Source organism: Mustela erminea, chromosome 14, assembly GCF_009829155.1.
Source record: "Mustela erminea isolate mMusErm1 chromosome 14, mMusErm1.Pri, whole genome shotgun sequence".
Taxonomy (NCBI): domain Eukaryota; kingdom Metazoa; phylum Chordata; class Mammalia; order Carnivora; family Mustelidae; genus Mustela; species Mustela erminea.
The window spans coordinates 3,635,995-3,648,683 of record NC_045627.1 but is presented as its reverse complement, the minus strand read 5'-3'; the positions used below and the strand labels follow the sequence as shown (position 1 = coordinate 3,648,683).

General features: G+C 55.2%; 1 protein-coding gene across 2 annotated transcripts in view; it reads right to left on the bottom strand.

Moving 5' to 3' along the window:
* Positions 1-714: 714 nt before the first annotated feature.
* The window catches only part of TRIM67 (tripartite motif containing 67), a 44,332-nt gene continuing 32,357 nt past the window's right edge, over positions 715-12,689 (bottom strand). For both annotated transcript variants that reach the window (XM_032313664.1, XM_032313666.1), the window contains exons 7-10: positions 11,971-12,109; positions 10,348-10,651; positions 7,635-7,797; positions 715-6,633 (exon numbers count right to left, since the gene is read on the bottom strand). In XM_032313664.1, the coding sequence (XP_032169555.1) occupies positions 6,568-6,633; positions 7,635-7,797; positions 10,348-10,651; positions 11,971-12,109 (672 nt within the window). In that variant the 3' untranslated portion in view covers positions 715-6,567. The remainder of the gene's footprint in view (positions 6,634-7,634; positions 7,798-10,347; positions 10,652-11,970; positions 12,110-12,689) is intronic.

Genomic DNA, 12,689 nt, shown 5'->3' with positions numbered 1-12,689 from the left:
CTGTGTCACAGCTCGACCTCTCCGTGGCCGGTCTTGCTTCCTTTGCTTTCAAGGGGGGTGCCCTGCAGGGCCCCTGCGAGTGAATGCCATGCTGCCCCGTCTCAGTCTGCAACGGCCCCTGCGGTCAGCAGTCCCGGGATCCGGCAGGTGACTGAGCCCTGAGGCCCGGCCGAAGGGGCTGGCAGGAGGCATGCGGGGCGGGTGTTCCTGGGGATCACACTTTGAGGCAGGCCGCAGGGAGGGAACTTTTAGGGTGGACCCCCCTGGGCGCAGTCTGTGTGGTTGAAGGGGCTGGCCAGTCTTCTAGGAGCTCAGAGATGAGGATGTCTTCCCCCAACTCCCAGTGTCTTGTAAGCCCTGATCAGTATTTTATTCATGGCTGTATCTTCACCGTGATGTTCCCTGCTATCAACGCCAGCCCTGTCACCTCTTGTAGGAATGGATTCGTGAGCGCCCTGTGCTTTCAGATGGACCCTATCATCTGTGCCATGAACCGCCCCAACACCTGGTCTGCGCGCAGCGGCGGCAGGATTGACTCTGGCGCCGTGGAAGGCCTGGGGCCTCTGGGGGAGAGGTGGCCTCCCCTCCCGCCACCTCCCCTCCTGTGGCCTCCCCTCCCACAGCCTCCACCCTGCACGCAGGGCCCGTGGCGGCCAGAAGCGCACCTGGTGGCTGAGCGCGGGTTACAGACTGTGCCTCGTCTTTCAGGTGTTGGCAGTGTCAAAAGAATTTATTTCAAATCTGCGTAAGACTGTGATAAAACTCAGGTTTTCCAAAAGGCAATACACAAAGTTCAACCGACCCCCAAAGACCAGAAAACACAGTGTTTGCAATTCAAAAAATACAAACGCTTGTGGGTACCAATACAAAAATTAGAAAAAAGTTGCTTTCCTCCCCACCCCTTCCCCCGCCTCCTCCCTCCCGCCCGCCGCCACTCCCTGTGTTTCCAGTGGGACGTGAACACGAACCGGACCAAGAGCTGCCTCCGGATACCAACTCTCACGGGAAGTGGATGCGAGGGCAGGGAGCAGGGAGAAAACAGGTAAAGAAAGGCAGGCACGGGATGTTCTCTGGGCAGTCAAAACAAGGACACAAAGTTTGTTACTTTTTAAAATTCCTTTGCCAACGTTAAACAAATCTCTCATGCTTAATACACAGTTTAGTGGGAAAGCAGCAATTCTACCTCATGCATTTAACATCTTCTGCCTTGCTCCCTCTGTGCGTCCTCTAGGTGCCGAGGAAGCTGGGAGCGAGGGACGCCCAGTCACCGGGTATGGGAGGAACTGGAAAGGTCCAGCTTGGCCCCATGCTGGGCTCTCACCCAGCAGACGCCAGTCATGTTCCCACTCCCCACAGCCGCGGCAGTCACTTTTCAAACCCGAAGTCTGTTTCTGGGCTCTCCTCGGAGCCTGCCTGCCTGAGGGCCTGGCCTGATGAGCGGTGTCTGCCTTGCCCAGGTCTTCCCCAGGACTGGGGTGGGCAGCCTGTTCCCTCCAGGAGCAGCACTCTGAGAGAATAGTGACGCCTCCAGACGAGACTCCCCTGTAAGGTCTCGACTCCCAAACCCTGGCTGAAGTCAGCCTCGTTCACTGAGAGAGCCTGGAGTACCCCCTGCCCAGACCCCCCTTAGCAGGTAGAACAAGGGGAGTCCCAGGGCCGGATGACCGCCCAGCAGGGGCCTCCCGCCTTACTCTTAGACATTGGTTCTCAGAGCTGCTCCCCTGCCTGACATCTTGGGAGACAATGGAGTTACACAACGGGTGGGGGACACCTTAGATACTAGAACTTAAGGTGACCGAGGTGGCCGGAAAGGCAGGTTAACCTCTTTCCAGGTCTTATGTGGGCTTCTGCACTCAGATGCCTTTGGGACGAACAATGAGATGCTGATACACAGCCTGTTTACGGCACTTTGTACAAAAAGTACCATTAAAACAGGCCTCACTGGCAATGGGAACATTTGGGGTGTTTTGTTGCTTTGTATGGTCATGTGAAGCCTATTTTACATGTCGAAATTTCCCCTCCTCAAGGCCAGGCAACAGTGTAATAAACACATGCTCCTGGTCCTACTAGGCTGGGATGGAAGACACTGTCTGTGGTCAGAGAACATTCTGAAAAGTCACCACACAGGCTTGATTCACTGAATGGGAACCATTAGCCTAGACTCAATAGATGAAAGACTATTATTTTTTTTCCTTTAAAAAGTGTTATTCTATAATCCTCACAATACATCAGAGGAGGTAGGTTAGTATGACTCGTTCCATTTTCGGGTGGGGATACAGAGGCACAGAAAGATTTAAGACATTTGCCCACACCCATGCCATGATTTTCCAGTCCATTCAAAGTTAAAGCCACCAGGATCCTGTTCTCTCCAGGGAGGACTGCCAAGGCATGCGATCCCTTGAACACGGCTTACTTGAGAAACAGAAGTGGAGATGTCCTGGAATCAGCGCAGACCTTAAATACCTTTTAAGGAGATTGGATTTGATTTTTAAAACCAGAGAAAGGCCACAAATCCATTAAGAATTTCCTGTTGCTTCTGGTCAAACGTGGCCAAGGAAAAAGAAGGTAACAAGTGTTTGCCTTCTAGGAGTGGGGCTGCGGAGCGGGGGGGGGGCATCCGCAGGATGTACGAAGTGAGACCTGACCCCTCGGCTTCTTTTTGCGGCTCACGCCATCTTCCCCACCTTCCCCCGCCGGCAGAATGCTGCAGCCCTCTGGCGCATCCTGGGCTTGGGGGTTAGGAGGAAGGCCCACAGCCCAGTGATACAGGCTTTCTGTCTAACACTGGGGTGAAGCCTCACCCGTCACTCTACATGTGGACACAGGACAAACCAGTGGCTCTCGGCCCAGGATGTCCCGCAGGGGACGGCTGGCAATGTCTGTAGACGCGTAGTCATCGCAGCAAACTTGGGAGGGGGGGCGCTACTGGCCTCTTGTGGGTGGAGGCCAAGGATGCAGTTAACCATCCTACAGCGCACAGGACCGCCCACAGTAAGAGAGTTACCCACCCCAAAATGTCACTACTGCTGACACCGAGAAACCCGGCATCATCGACGGGCCTTGTGACAGCATTTCCCAGCATTACCATGCTGAATCCCGCCTTGCCCAGGGCTCTTCCCTATCCTCACTACCTCACCATGAGCAGGAGGCCACGGGGTCGAACCCGCAACAGCTTTGTGTAAGAGCTGCCCACCCCTCTGCTGAAACACACCTTCAAGGGCTGTGGGGCAAGCCTTTCACTTGCAGTCAGAATTAAGGCTAAAATGCAAATATCCCCGGAAGGATGACACACAGGACCTGCGTCCTCATCCTGTCCGGGGAGTGCTCTGGTGGGCAGAGAAAGGTGGGGCATTCCTGGGCACCCAGACCAAGGAGGACGGGCCTGTTCCCATCCCCAGCCTCACTCCCCAGCCTCCTCCCTGTCAGCGGGCCACGGGGCGCTTGACAGTGCTGTCACAACCATGGAGTTCATATATGGCTGAGGATTCAGCCTAGAACTATATACAGTTTTATAGCTTTTAGGTCATTTGCTTTGTGGGTCAGGATTACTGATGTCCACTTTAATTAAAATCATTATTTTCCTAAACAGGACAGAGAGGGGGAGGCAGGGCTGCATGTGCTGTCGTACCTTGCTTTGAATTGGGAGCTAGGATGCTATGCAGTGACTTGCTATGGGAACACTTTTTAAAAAGGATTAGTTCTAGAAGGGAAGGCATACACTTCGACCAAACCTGCTCACCAGCAAAGAACAAACCGCAGAACTATGTTAGCCATTATTTACAACGCAGTGGAACTTGACGATCTAAGTTACTCTGAACTCCTTTCTCACCGAAACTGCTCAACGACAAACACCAAGTTATCCCTTGGCTAGCCAACAAACAAGCATCGTCCTAATATAATTTTATGTACAAAAATGCCACCACGTTCATTGTAAAGGGCCAGGGAATTTGATGGCAGATAAGAAACCCATGACTGGTCATCTCGACTCCACATACCAGGGCCCTCCTGGGAGGGTGACATAAAGCCCCGAGCTGTTGATGATTCATTCTTCGTTTTGCTGGTCGCTCAAAAACACAGGTGTGTGGCATGGACCTGCCTTCTCTCTTCGGTCCGTTCTTGTCCCTGAAAGGTGTATTGTGCTGAAGACAGGAGAGGTGGCTGTAGGACAGCCTGACAGGGGGCCTGGCATCGGCCGTATTGCTGCTGGGCTCCTGGAAGAGTTGGCAAAGGTAGCAAGGTGCCTGCTCTGGGCCCTCACAGGAGTGAGGGATTCTGGAAGCTTCCCTCTGGAAAACCACCTTTTATATCCCAAAGAGACCCCCTGCCATTGTGGGACTTTCCCTTCTCCTTGTTCCTATCTCCCTCTGACCGAGGCGCTGGCTGTCCTGAGTGTGGTACCAAGTCCAGCTGACTGACCTGGAGCAGCTCCTCTCCAATGAGGCAGAGCCGGGGCCAGCTTCAGGCACTCTGGATGCTCCCCAGCCTCACACTGGGACCCTGCTACGGAGAGCCACCACCGCCTTCCCAGCCACACTCACTCCTGATGTCACTCCCAGGGCACTGGTGGTTCTTCTCCCACAGCCGATACGTCTGGGCCCATCAGCCAAGCTTCATCAGCCCCAGGAAGGCCATGGCTCCTCTGTGTCCTCCAATCTTTAGGAATCCTCTCCGTCTTCCAAGCTGAGTCCACCCGGAGCTATGGCTAAGGAGCGAACCAAAGGCAAGTGGAAGCAAAGAGGAGAGAGGCAGTTGCTGGGAGGACAGGCGGTAGCCTGGGGTCCTGGAGGGACATCCCCAGCGGGGGGCATCTGGCAGAGCTCCGGGACAGGACAAGGAGTGCCTCCGTGCACCCAAGGAACCACGTAGCAGGCAGAGAATGAAGAGGCAGGACCTCAGCATCCCTGGCAGGTGGCTACCAGGACCGGGCACGGAGGCTGAGACAGCACCAGGCAGCTCCTGAAGACGCCGGTGGCTGGCCTAGCTGGCCACACCTGCCCGCAAGGCGGAGACAAGGCAGGCTTGCAGTCCAAGGGCGTGGGCTCTGAGGTAGGATTGTCGGATCTGCTGCTAGGGGCAGGGTCTACACAGCATCGGCCGGGGAGACTCAGAAAGCAAGGGCAGCGTCTCAACAAGCAGGTAGAACTGAGTCAACACAGTTGCTGCCGGTTTACGAGCTGAGTTTTATAAAAATCCGAACCAACAAGTGGACAAAATAAAATGCTTGATAAAATAGATTCTTTTAAAAAGGAGACAGAACGTTTCACTACCAGATGGAAAGTGGAGGTGGCAGGTGACAAGGAGGAAAAGAAGAGGACGGGAAGGTGCTCTAGGGACAGGAGCAAGGCAGGCTCCAGGCTCAGAGCCCCTAAAGCGAGCTCTCTTTCCCAGAGACACAAATCACTCCTGCGCGTCTCCTGGGAGAAGGTCTGTGTTCCCAGCAAGGAGGCACCACCTGGGCCTCTAGAGATCTGGACACCCAAGCTCCTCCCAGGAGACTGAGGGGCGAGGAACTCGCTGATATTGCTGTTTCCTGCCTTCTTCGAGGAACTGCACCCCCCACCCCAGAGCAGAACCACGCCTGCCCCTGGGGCCACCTCCTGCTTCCAGGATGACAGTAGGGTGGGTCTCCAAGCAAGGGGCGGCGGCTCTAAGCGGCTTCCCCAGGGCCTCCCACCTTTCCTGCTCTGAGTCGGGGAGGGGGGACCCCCGGTCTGGAAGAGAGCAACTCAGACAGGCTTGCAGTTCCAGAAAGAGCCACCAGGTGACGACTCCTCACATTATCATTCCGATGTCCGTGTTTTCCTTTGTGTTTAAGAACGAACAACCGCGTGAATGAATTTTAGCAAACTACGTGCGTGGTGTGTGTGCGCGCATGCGTGCAAGAGAAAGAAAGAGAGAGAGACAGAGAGAGACAGAGAGAGAGACTGGTTGATTAATGAAGGACCAAAGAAAACCATTTTAAAAGGTTCTCAGCAGTTCAGTGGGAGTGGTGAAGGTCCAAATCAGTGCCCCTTTCTATCGACCTTGGATGAGGTTTGCAAGGGCATAACCGAGTGGAACCTCCAGGACCTACAAGCAAAAGGATCACATTTCCTGGCGAAGGTGAGAACCTGTAGCCTCGGGACTGAGTGGTGTCCCGGCGAAGGGTCAACACTTGGAGCATAGGAATCCAAACTGTCTTCCTGCCTCCTGCTCTCGGGGTGCCGGTCTGCCCTCCTGGTGCCTCCTTCCCCCAAAAGACAAGCTTTGAAAACAGATGGCAGGAAACATGAGAAAGGTCCTTCTTTGGGAGTATTTGCAACGTCCAGGAGATATGATAGGGACACATACCCACGTTCACCATCAACCAGTGGTTACTTTCACAAGTGGCCAGTTTAACCAGTCGCCCCAACAGGCATGGCTCGCAGACCTCTTCCGCATCTCCCAAAGAAAACTTTTCTCTAAGTTACTCAGTGGCTGCTGGGGCTGCACCTGTGACACGATCGTCCTACCCTTGTGGGTTCTTTGAACGTAGTGAGGGGCGGAGGGGCTCTTCCCAGATGCCGGTGAGCAGTTGGAGCTGGGAGGCTAGTTGCCGGACAGCTTGGGCCGTCCCAGGTTTGTCGGCACTTCCAGTCCTGTGTGCAGAGTGACCTGAAAAAGAAGGCGGGCTGAGTGAGGGTTGGGGAGGCCACCATGAGAATCCCTCACAGAGCACAGTGGGTGGCCACAGGCAGCATCCCAAGGGCTTCTCTCTCTCTCGTAGGCTACACTGTTTGCTGTGTGGCTCAATTTCACTCCTGCAGTGTCCACCAGTTTGCCCCGAGGAGCTGGTTTGTGCCCGGACAGCCCACTTTGTCCTGGCAGCCAGGAGCCCAGACAAGGCCGAGGCTCTGTTGCAGCAGGCGTATGGCCCTCGCAGTTATGTATTTGTTTCTGCTTTCTTTCCGTGGCCCCCGTGCCTTTCGGGCACCTGTTCTATTAACCAGGTGGGAGGACAGCCCACGTTTCAGGCTGCCTCAAAGCCCTCCCGTGAGCAAGCGGGGGTACAAATCAATCCATCAGTGATGGACGCAGCCCTGTCAGTACTCAGAGCCAGTGGGCACCACAAAGCAGGACCCCCGTGGGAGGAGGGCTCTGCCAGAGGCCAAGGGTGCTGCCTCCACTTTACTCTCCCCCCGACACACACCCATCCGGGCTCCCAGTCTGTCTCTATCCTTTTGCAGCCTCCTGAGCCCTCCCTGGGGACGGCCCAGCCCTGAGATCTAAAAGGACATCTTTCTTGCCTACTTCATATGGGAGCCAGAGGGAGCAGAGAAGGGCGAGAGGGAGCAGAAGGAAACTCACAGCCCCTCGGACGAGTCTCTTCCAGCCCACTTGTGTGTTTTTCCTCTCAGGGGAGAGCCTCACCCAGAAGGCCCAGCACACACCTGGCCACCGGCTTAGAGCCTCTGCTTATTTCAAGTGAGTAAGTGAGACTTGATCACGCCGGAGAGACCGTCTCCAGGGAAGGTGGGCTGAGGGGAGGTGGCTCTCTGCCTGGGCACACGACAGTCAGCTGCCTTACAGCCCACGTCATCCAAGTGCCCTCTGGAAGCCCCCGAGCCCCGAGGGGAGCCACCAGATGGGCTCCTGCCTCGAGGATACACAGTTACCTGCACGTTACGGTTGAGGCTGAGGGCCGGCATGAAGACCCCCTCCACGTGGCTGAAGGCGGTGGGGCCTTGCTGCTGCCCGTTGATGAAGAAGGTCAGAGTGTGCTTATTCAGGTCCAGGAGCACGCCAACAGTGGCCCCCTTGCACACGCCACCTTCCGTCCTGGGAAGAGAAGCCCCAGGAAGCCCCATCACCAACCACACCGAGCTTGGGATGGAGGTGATGGCTCTGAGTCACTTAAAGGATGCTCGGAATATCCTCCCCGACACACAGCCCCCTGGCCATGCAGGGAGCTCTTCTGAGACTTTTCCTGAAGCGCACTCACCAGTTAAGGGCCACACAGGAAGGCCTTACCTCTCATGTTTGCTTCCTTACCCTGGGGGAACCAGCTTATTCTGTCCCGTTTACCCTCACAGTTCCTGAGACTTGAACCCCCAGGGAGTTTTCGGGTTTTGATGAGCAGGTCCCACTTAGAAACCTGGAGTGGGGAGGGAAGGCTCCTTTATCTGCCAAGGAAAGGAACGAACTTGGTGCCCTAGACAGCTTTAACCCGTGAGAAGTTGAGAGCCACAAAGAGACAGACAGCCAGGCCTCCAGGAGATTTCAGAAGGTCCATGGGGCTTCAGCTCATCTCAGAAACGGCCCAGACACCTGCGACCAAGTCCCCTGTTGGAGTCGCCATCCTGTGGGCACCAGTGGTGGAGCCTGAGGCTAAGTTGTGACGCTCTGATAAGCATCCCTGATCCCACATTTGGCCACGGTGGGAGTTCACGTCCGCTCTGCGAGAAGCATCGGTGAGCTGCACTGTGCTGCGGGGGCCCTGGCCGACCTGCCTCCTCTCCGTGTTAGAAGCAGGTCCACCAGACGCCCTTCCCTCAGCTGAGGGCTGAGGTCTCTACCCACAGCTCAGAGGCTCCACGCTGACAAAAAAACCCATTTTTACCCTCTTCCTGATGGGGCAGAAGCTCACCAGCTGCAGGCAGGGCAGAGAGCAAGGTCATGAGGAAGGTCGTGGGAAAAACCTGGGGCGCTGACTGGAAAAGGGCTTCCCAAGAGGGCAGGTTCCCCCAGGGTGTGCTGAGCCCAGGGTGGAGAAAAGGAACTGGAGCCGGCCCCTGGTGCTATTCAGACACTGACCACCGGGTGGCGGTAGAGACCGGTCCGAGGTGCGCACACGGGCTTCCCATCCAAGTGGGGCCTCTGCCCTGGGGCGGTGCAGGGCTCCGCTATCGCAGCCCCCTACCCAGGGTCCCACCTGCTCCCCAACCCCACAGAGAAGCAGAGGCGGGACTCTGGCGGGGCTCTGACAGCGCCTCGAGGTAGTGCTGTGACTTGGGACACTTGTTTAACCTAGAATCTGTAAAAGGACTTTTGTATACTGGTGAGAACTGAATGAGATACTGTAAGCCTCAGGCGCCATGTATACAAATGGCTAACAGACACATGAAAAAAGTTCATTGTCACTAGCCATGAGATTCAAACCAAAACCACAGGGAGGTACCACCTTACGCCAGTTAGAATGGCCAAAATTAACAAGGCAAGAAGCAACATGTGTTGGAGGGGATGTGGAGAAAGGGGAACCCCCTTCCACTGTTGGTGGGAATGCAAGTTGGTGCAGCCGCTTTGGAGAACAGTGTGGTGATTCCTTAGGAAATTAAAAATAGAACTTCCCTATGACCCTGCAATTGCACTCCTGGGTATTTACCCCGAAGATACAGATGTAGTGAAAAGAAGGGCCATCTGTTCCCCAGTGTTCATAGCAGCAATGGCCACAGATGCCAAACTGTGGAAAGAAACAAGATGCCCTTCAACGGACAAATGCATAAGGAAGATGTGATCCATATACACTATGGAATATTATGCCTCCATCAGAAAGGATGAATACCCAACTTTTGTATCAACATGGACGGGACTGGAAGAGATTATGCTGAGTGAAATAAGTCAAGCAGAGAGAGTCAATTATCATATGGTTTCACTTACTTGTGGAGCATAAGGAATAGTACGGAGGACATTAGGAGAAGGGAAGGAGAAGTGAGTTGGGGGAAATCGGAGAGGAAGATGAACCATGAGAGACTGTGGACTCTGAGAAACAAACTGAGGGTTTTGGAGGGGCGGTGGGTGGGAGGTTGGGTGAGCCTGGTGGTGGGTATTAAGGAGGGCACGTATTGCATGGAGCACTGAGTGTGGTGCATAAACAATCTTGAACACTGAATAAATAAAATAAAATAAAAAGTGCTTCCTGTTATTCCTCCCGTGGGCAGTGTATCTGGGCCCTGTTTGGTTTACGCAGGTAGAGACAGAGCTGGGGGGTCTGGACCGGGCCCCTCTGTGGTTTGTGAATAGGCAGCTGGCTAATGGCACCTGCTCCCATTGCAGAGACCTGGTCACAGCCTCGAGGGCGCCGGCTGCGCGGGGACTTGGGCCCCAGCTAACAGTGCATAAAGGAAAGGGGAGCAGAACTGGGAAGGGAAGGACAGCCTAGGGGCCTGGCAAAACCTGGTTGTGGGGTTTGCTGAGTGTCCCATAAAGCCACGTGCCCTGGGGCTGCTCTAGTCTCTGCAGGCAAACACTCACTTCCACAGGGACACTGGACAGCCAAGTAGCTGCAACACCTCTCCCCTCCAACCTCCCGCCGATGCCTGACCTCGGGGATGGCTGCAGGGACGCGCTGCTGGCAGGGCCCTCGCCCCTGCATGCCCCACCACGGCGCACCTGTTGGTGTGGGAGTTGCAGTGCATGAACCAGCTGCGGTTGTTGTCCACGTACATAGCCCAGGCCTTGTCGTCTTTGCCCAGCATCATGTCCTTGACCACGCTGGCCCGGGCCACCCCGAATGCGGGGTCCGGGTGGTTGTCGTACCGGTCCACGTGCAGCTCCCAGTAGTGCACGCCCTTGGAGAAAGCTGCTGTACCCAGCACCACCCGGTCGTCGTAGCTGCTACACGTGGCCGTCTGGTTGTCATTGGATAAAATGATGTCCCGGTGCCCAGAGTTGGGGTCAAAGGTGAACCAGGCCACTGGAGAGGAGGGAAGCAGAGTCAGGGATGGAAATCTCTAGCGGTCTCTACCCTGGGCTCGGAGAAAGCCTCATTTGCATCTCTCAGAAAGTTGGCATCCTGTGTTGAATGTTCTTCCCTGTAGGAGTAACACCTGGGCACACATGTACACACACATACACACTCTCTCTCTGTCTCTCTCTCTCTCAGATCTGTGTTCATCCAGCGTCTCAATCCCATGAGCCCAACCTTGCCAAGGAATGCAGACATTGGGGCGTCAGAGACCAGACCTAAATGCATCTTGTGCAGTCCGGGTCTTGGACACTGTTCCCTTATGCGCCACACGGTTTTAAGTTAAAGACGGTGGGTGTGAGATATGACATCCAGAGAAGTGAAGCGATGTAACCAAAGTCACCAAGCTCCATCCTCCTGTTCCGCAGCCCATCGAGTGGCCTCCTCCATTCTCCAAGCCCTCAAACTGGGGGAAATGAGGCACTTGCTCTAAGATTACGACCACAGTGCGTGGGGCAAGAACCGCTGCTCTCCAGGCTAGGGGGCCCCCGAGGGCAGAGAGCTGGTGACCTCTTCATGATTTCTAAAATGAGCCTGCGGGCTGCACCACTTTCAGAAAAGCATCTCCAGTTGTGCCCTTGACGAGAGCATCTGCTGCTGCCCTCTCTCCCCTCCGTCCTTGGGAGACTAACCAGGCGTGTCACATTTCCCTCAGGGCACCCAGAGGATACGCTGGGATGCACGATGACAATAAACAGGACTGGCACCATGCCAGGACGCTGCAGCTGAAGCTGGGGCATGTCTGGGTGAGTGGGAAGGACGCTTTTGGAACATGTTCTTTATTTAAGTCATCACTCCCTGCTAAGGACTCAGATGACCAAAATCCCGTGAATGCCCATGCGCTCTCGTTGCCAGAGACCTGAAAGGTTGCGGTGAGGTGTGTAAAGCCTCAGATCTGGGCTCTCACACTAGGTATTCAAGGGATCATCATGCCCAGGGACCAGTGGCCTTTTCTCCAGGACTGCTTACCCATTCTCAGCCCCTGGATCACCCTGAGCTTCTCAGTTGCTTGTTCCCCTTCCCAGTCCAGCAAGTGGGGTGAAGAACCGGCTCTTTTTTGGTGGCTTGTCGGGGGAGGGGACGTGCAGGCAAGGGGCCACAGTGAGCAGGGCAGGGATGGAGCCAGAGGAGACACACACTTCTGCTGCCACATTCCCTCCATCCCTCCATTCCTCTGTCCTACGCAGCTGAGTGTTCCCACCTGTTCTCCTTCTGAAGCTTGTCCCCAGTGCCTGAATCTGATCCTACCCTGAGCCCTGAGTGCTTACCATCAGACGTCTGCAGGACGACAGTTTTACTGTAAGGCCCGACGCCAGAGGAGTTGAACGCCTTGACCCTGGCGTTGTAGGTGCTGTTGAAATGCAGACCGTCGATGGTGCACAGGGTCTCTTTGCCAACATACACTTCCTAAAAGACAGCCAAGAGTACTCAGGAGATGCCTCAGTTAGTGGGAACATTTCTCTTAGCGACATACTGACATTCAAAGAGCTAGTGCCCCCACAGAGCTCTTGAATCAGAGGAATTTGGATGAGGGCTGCAGGGTTGCAGACCGTGTCCAAGTCGGGCACAGAGTCTGACCCCTGGCCGGCCAGCCCCTCTGCCTGTGTGGAGCGGAGGTGTGAGGGGGTCCTAGGGAGGCAGGGAGGGACAGCGGGTCTGCAGCCAGCCAGCATGGTGCCTGAGGATGTCCTGGCCCTGTTGAGGCTAGCCAGTCAGACAGGACTCCCCAAGGGGGTGGAGGTACAGAAACCTCACTTCCTTCTTGGTTGGAGCAAGAGAAGATTTTTGGGTTTTTCTGGGAATTTAAGCTAGGAAACATGTGCTAGGCATCTAACTAGACTAAATCACCAATATTTTTAGAAGGGTCAGTACATTCAATGGGAAGAAGCGGACAGCAGAAGCGTGTGACCAAGCACAGGTGGGTTCAAGTTGATTTGGACTGAAAGGGGCATTGCACGCCCCCTCCCCCTCTTCTGCCACCCCTCCC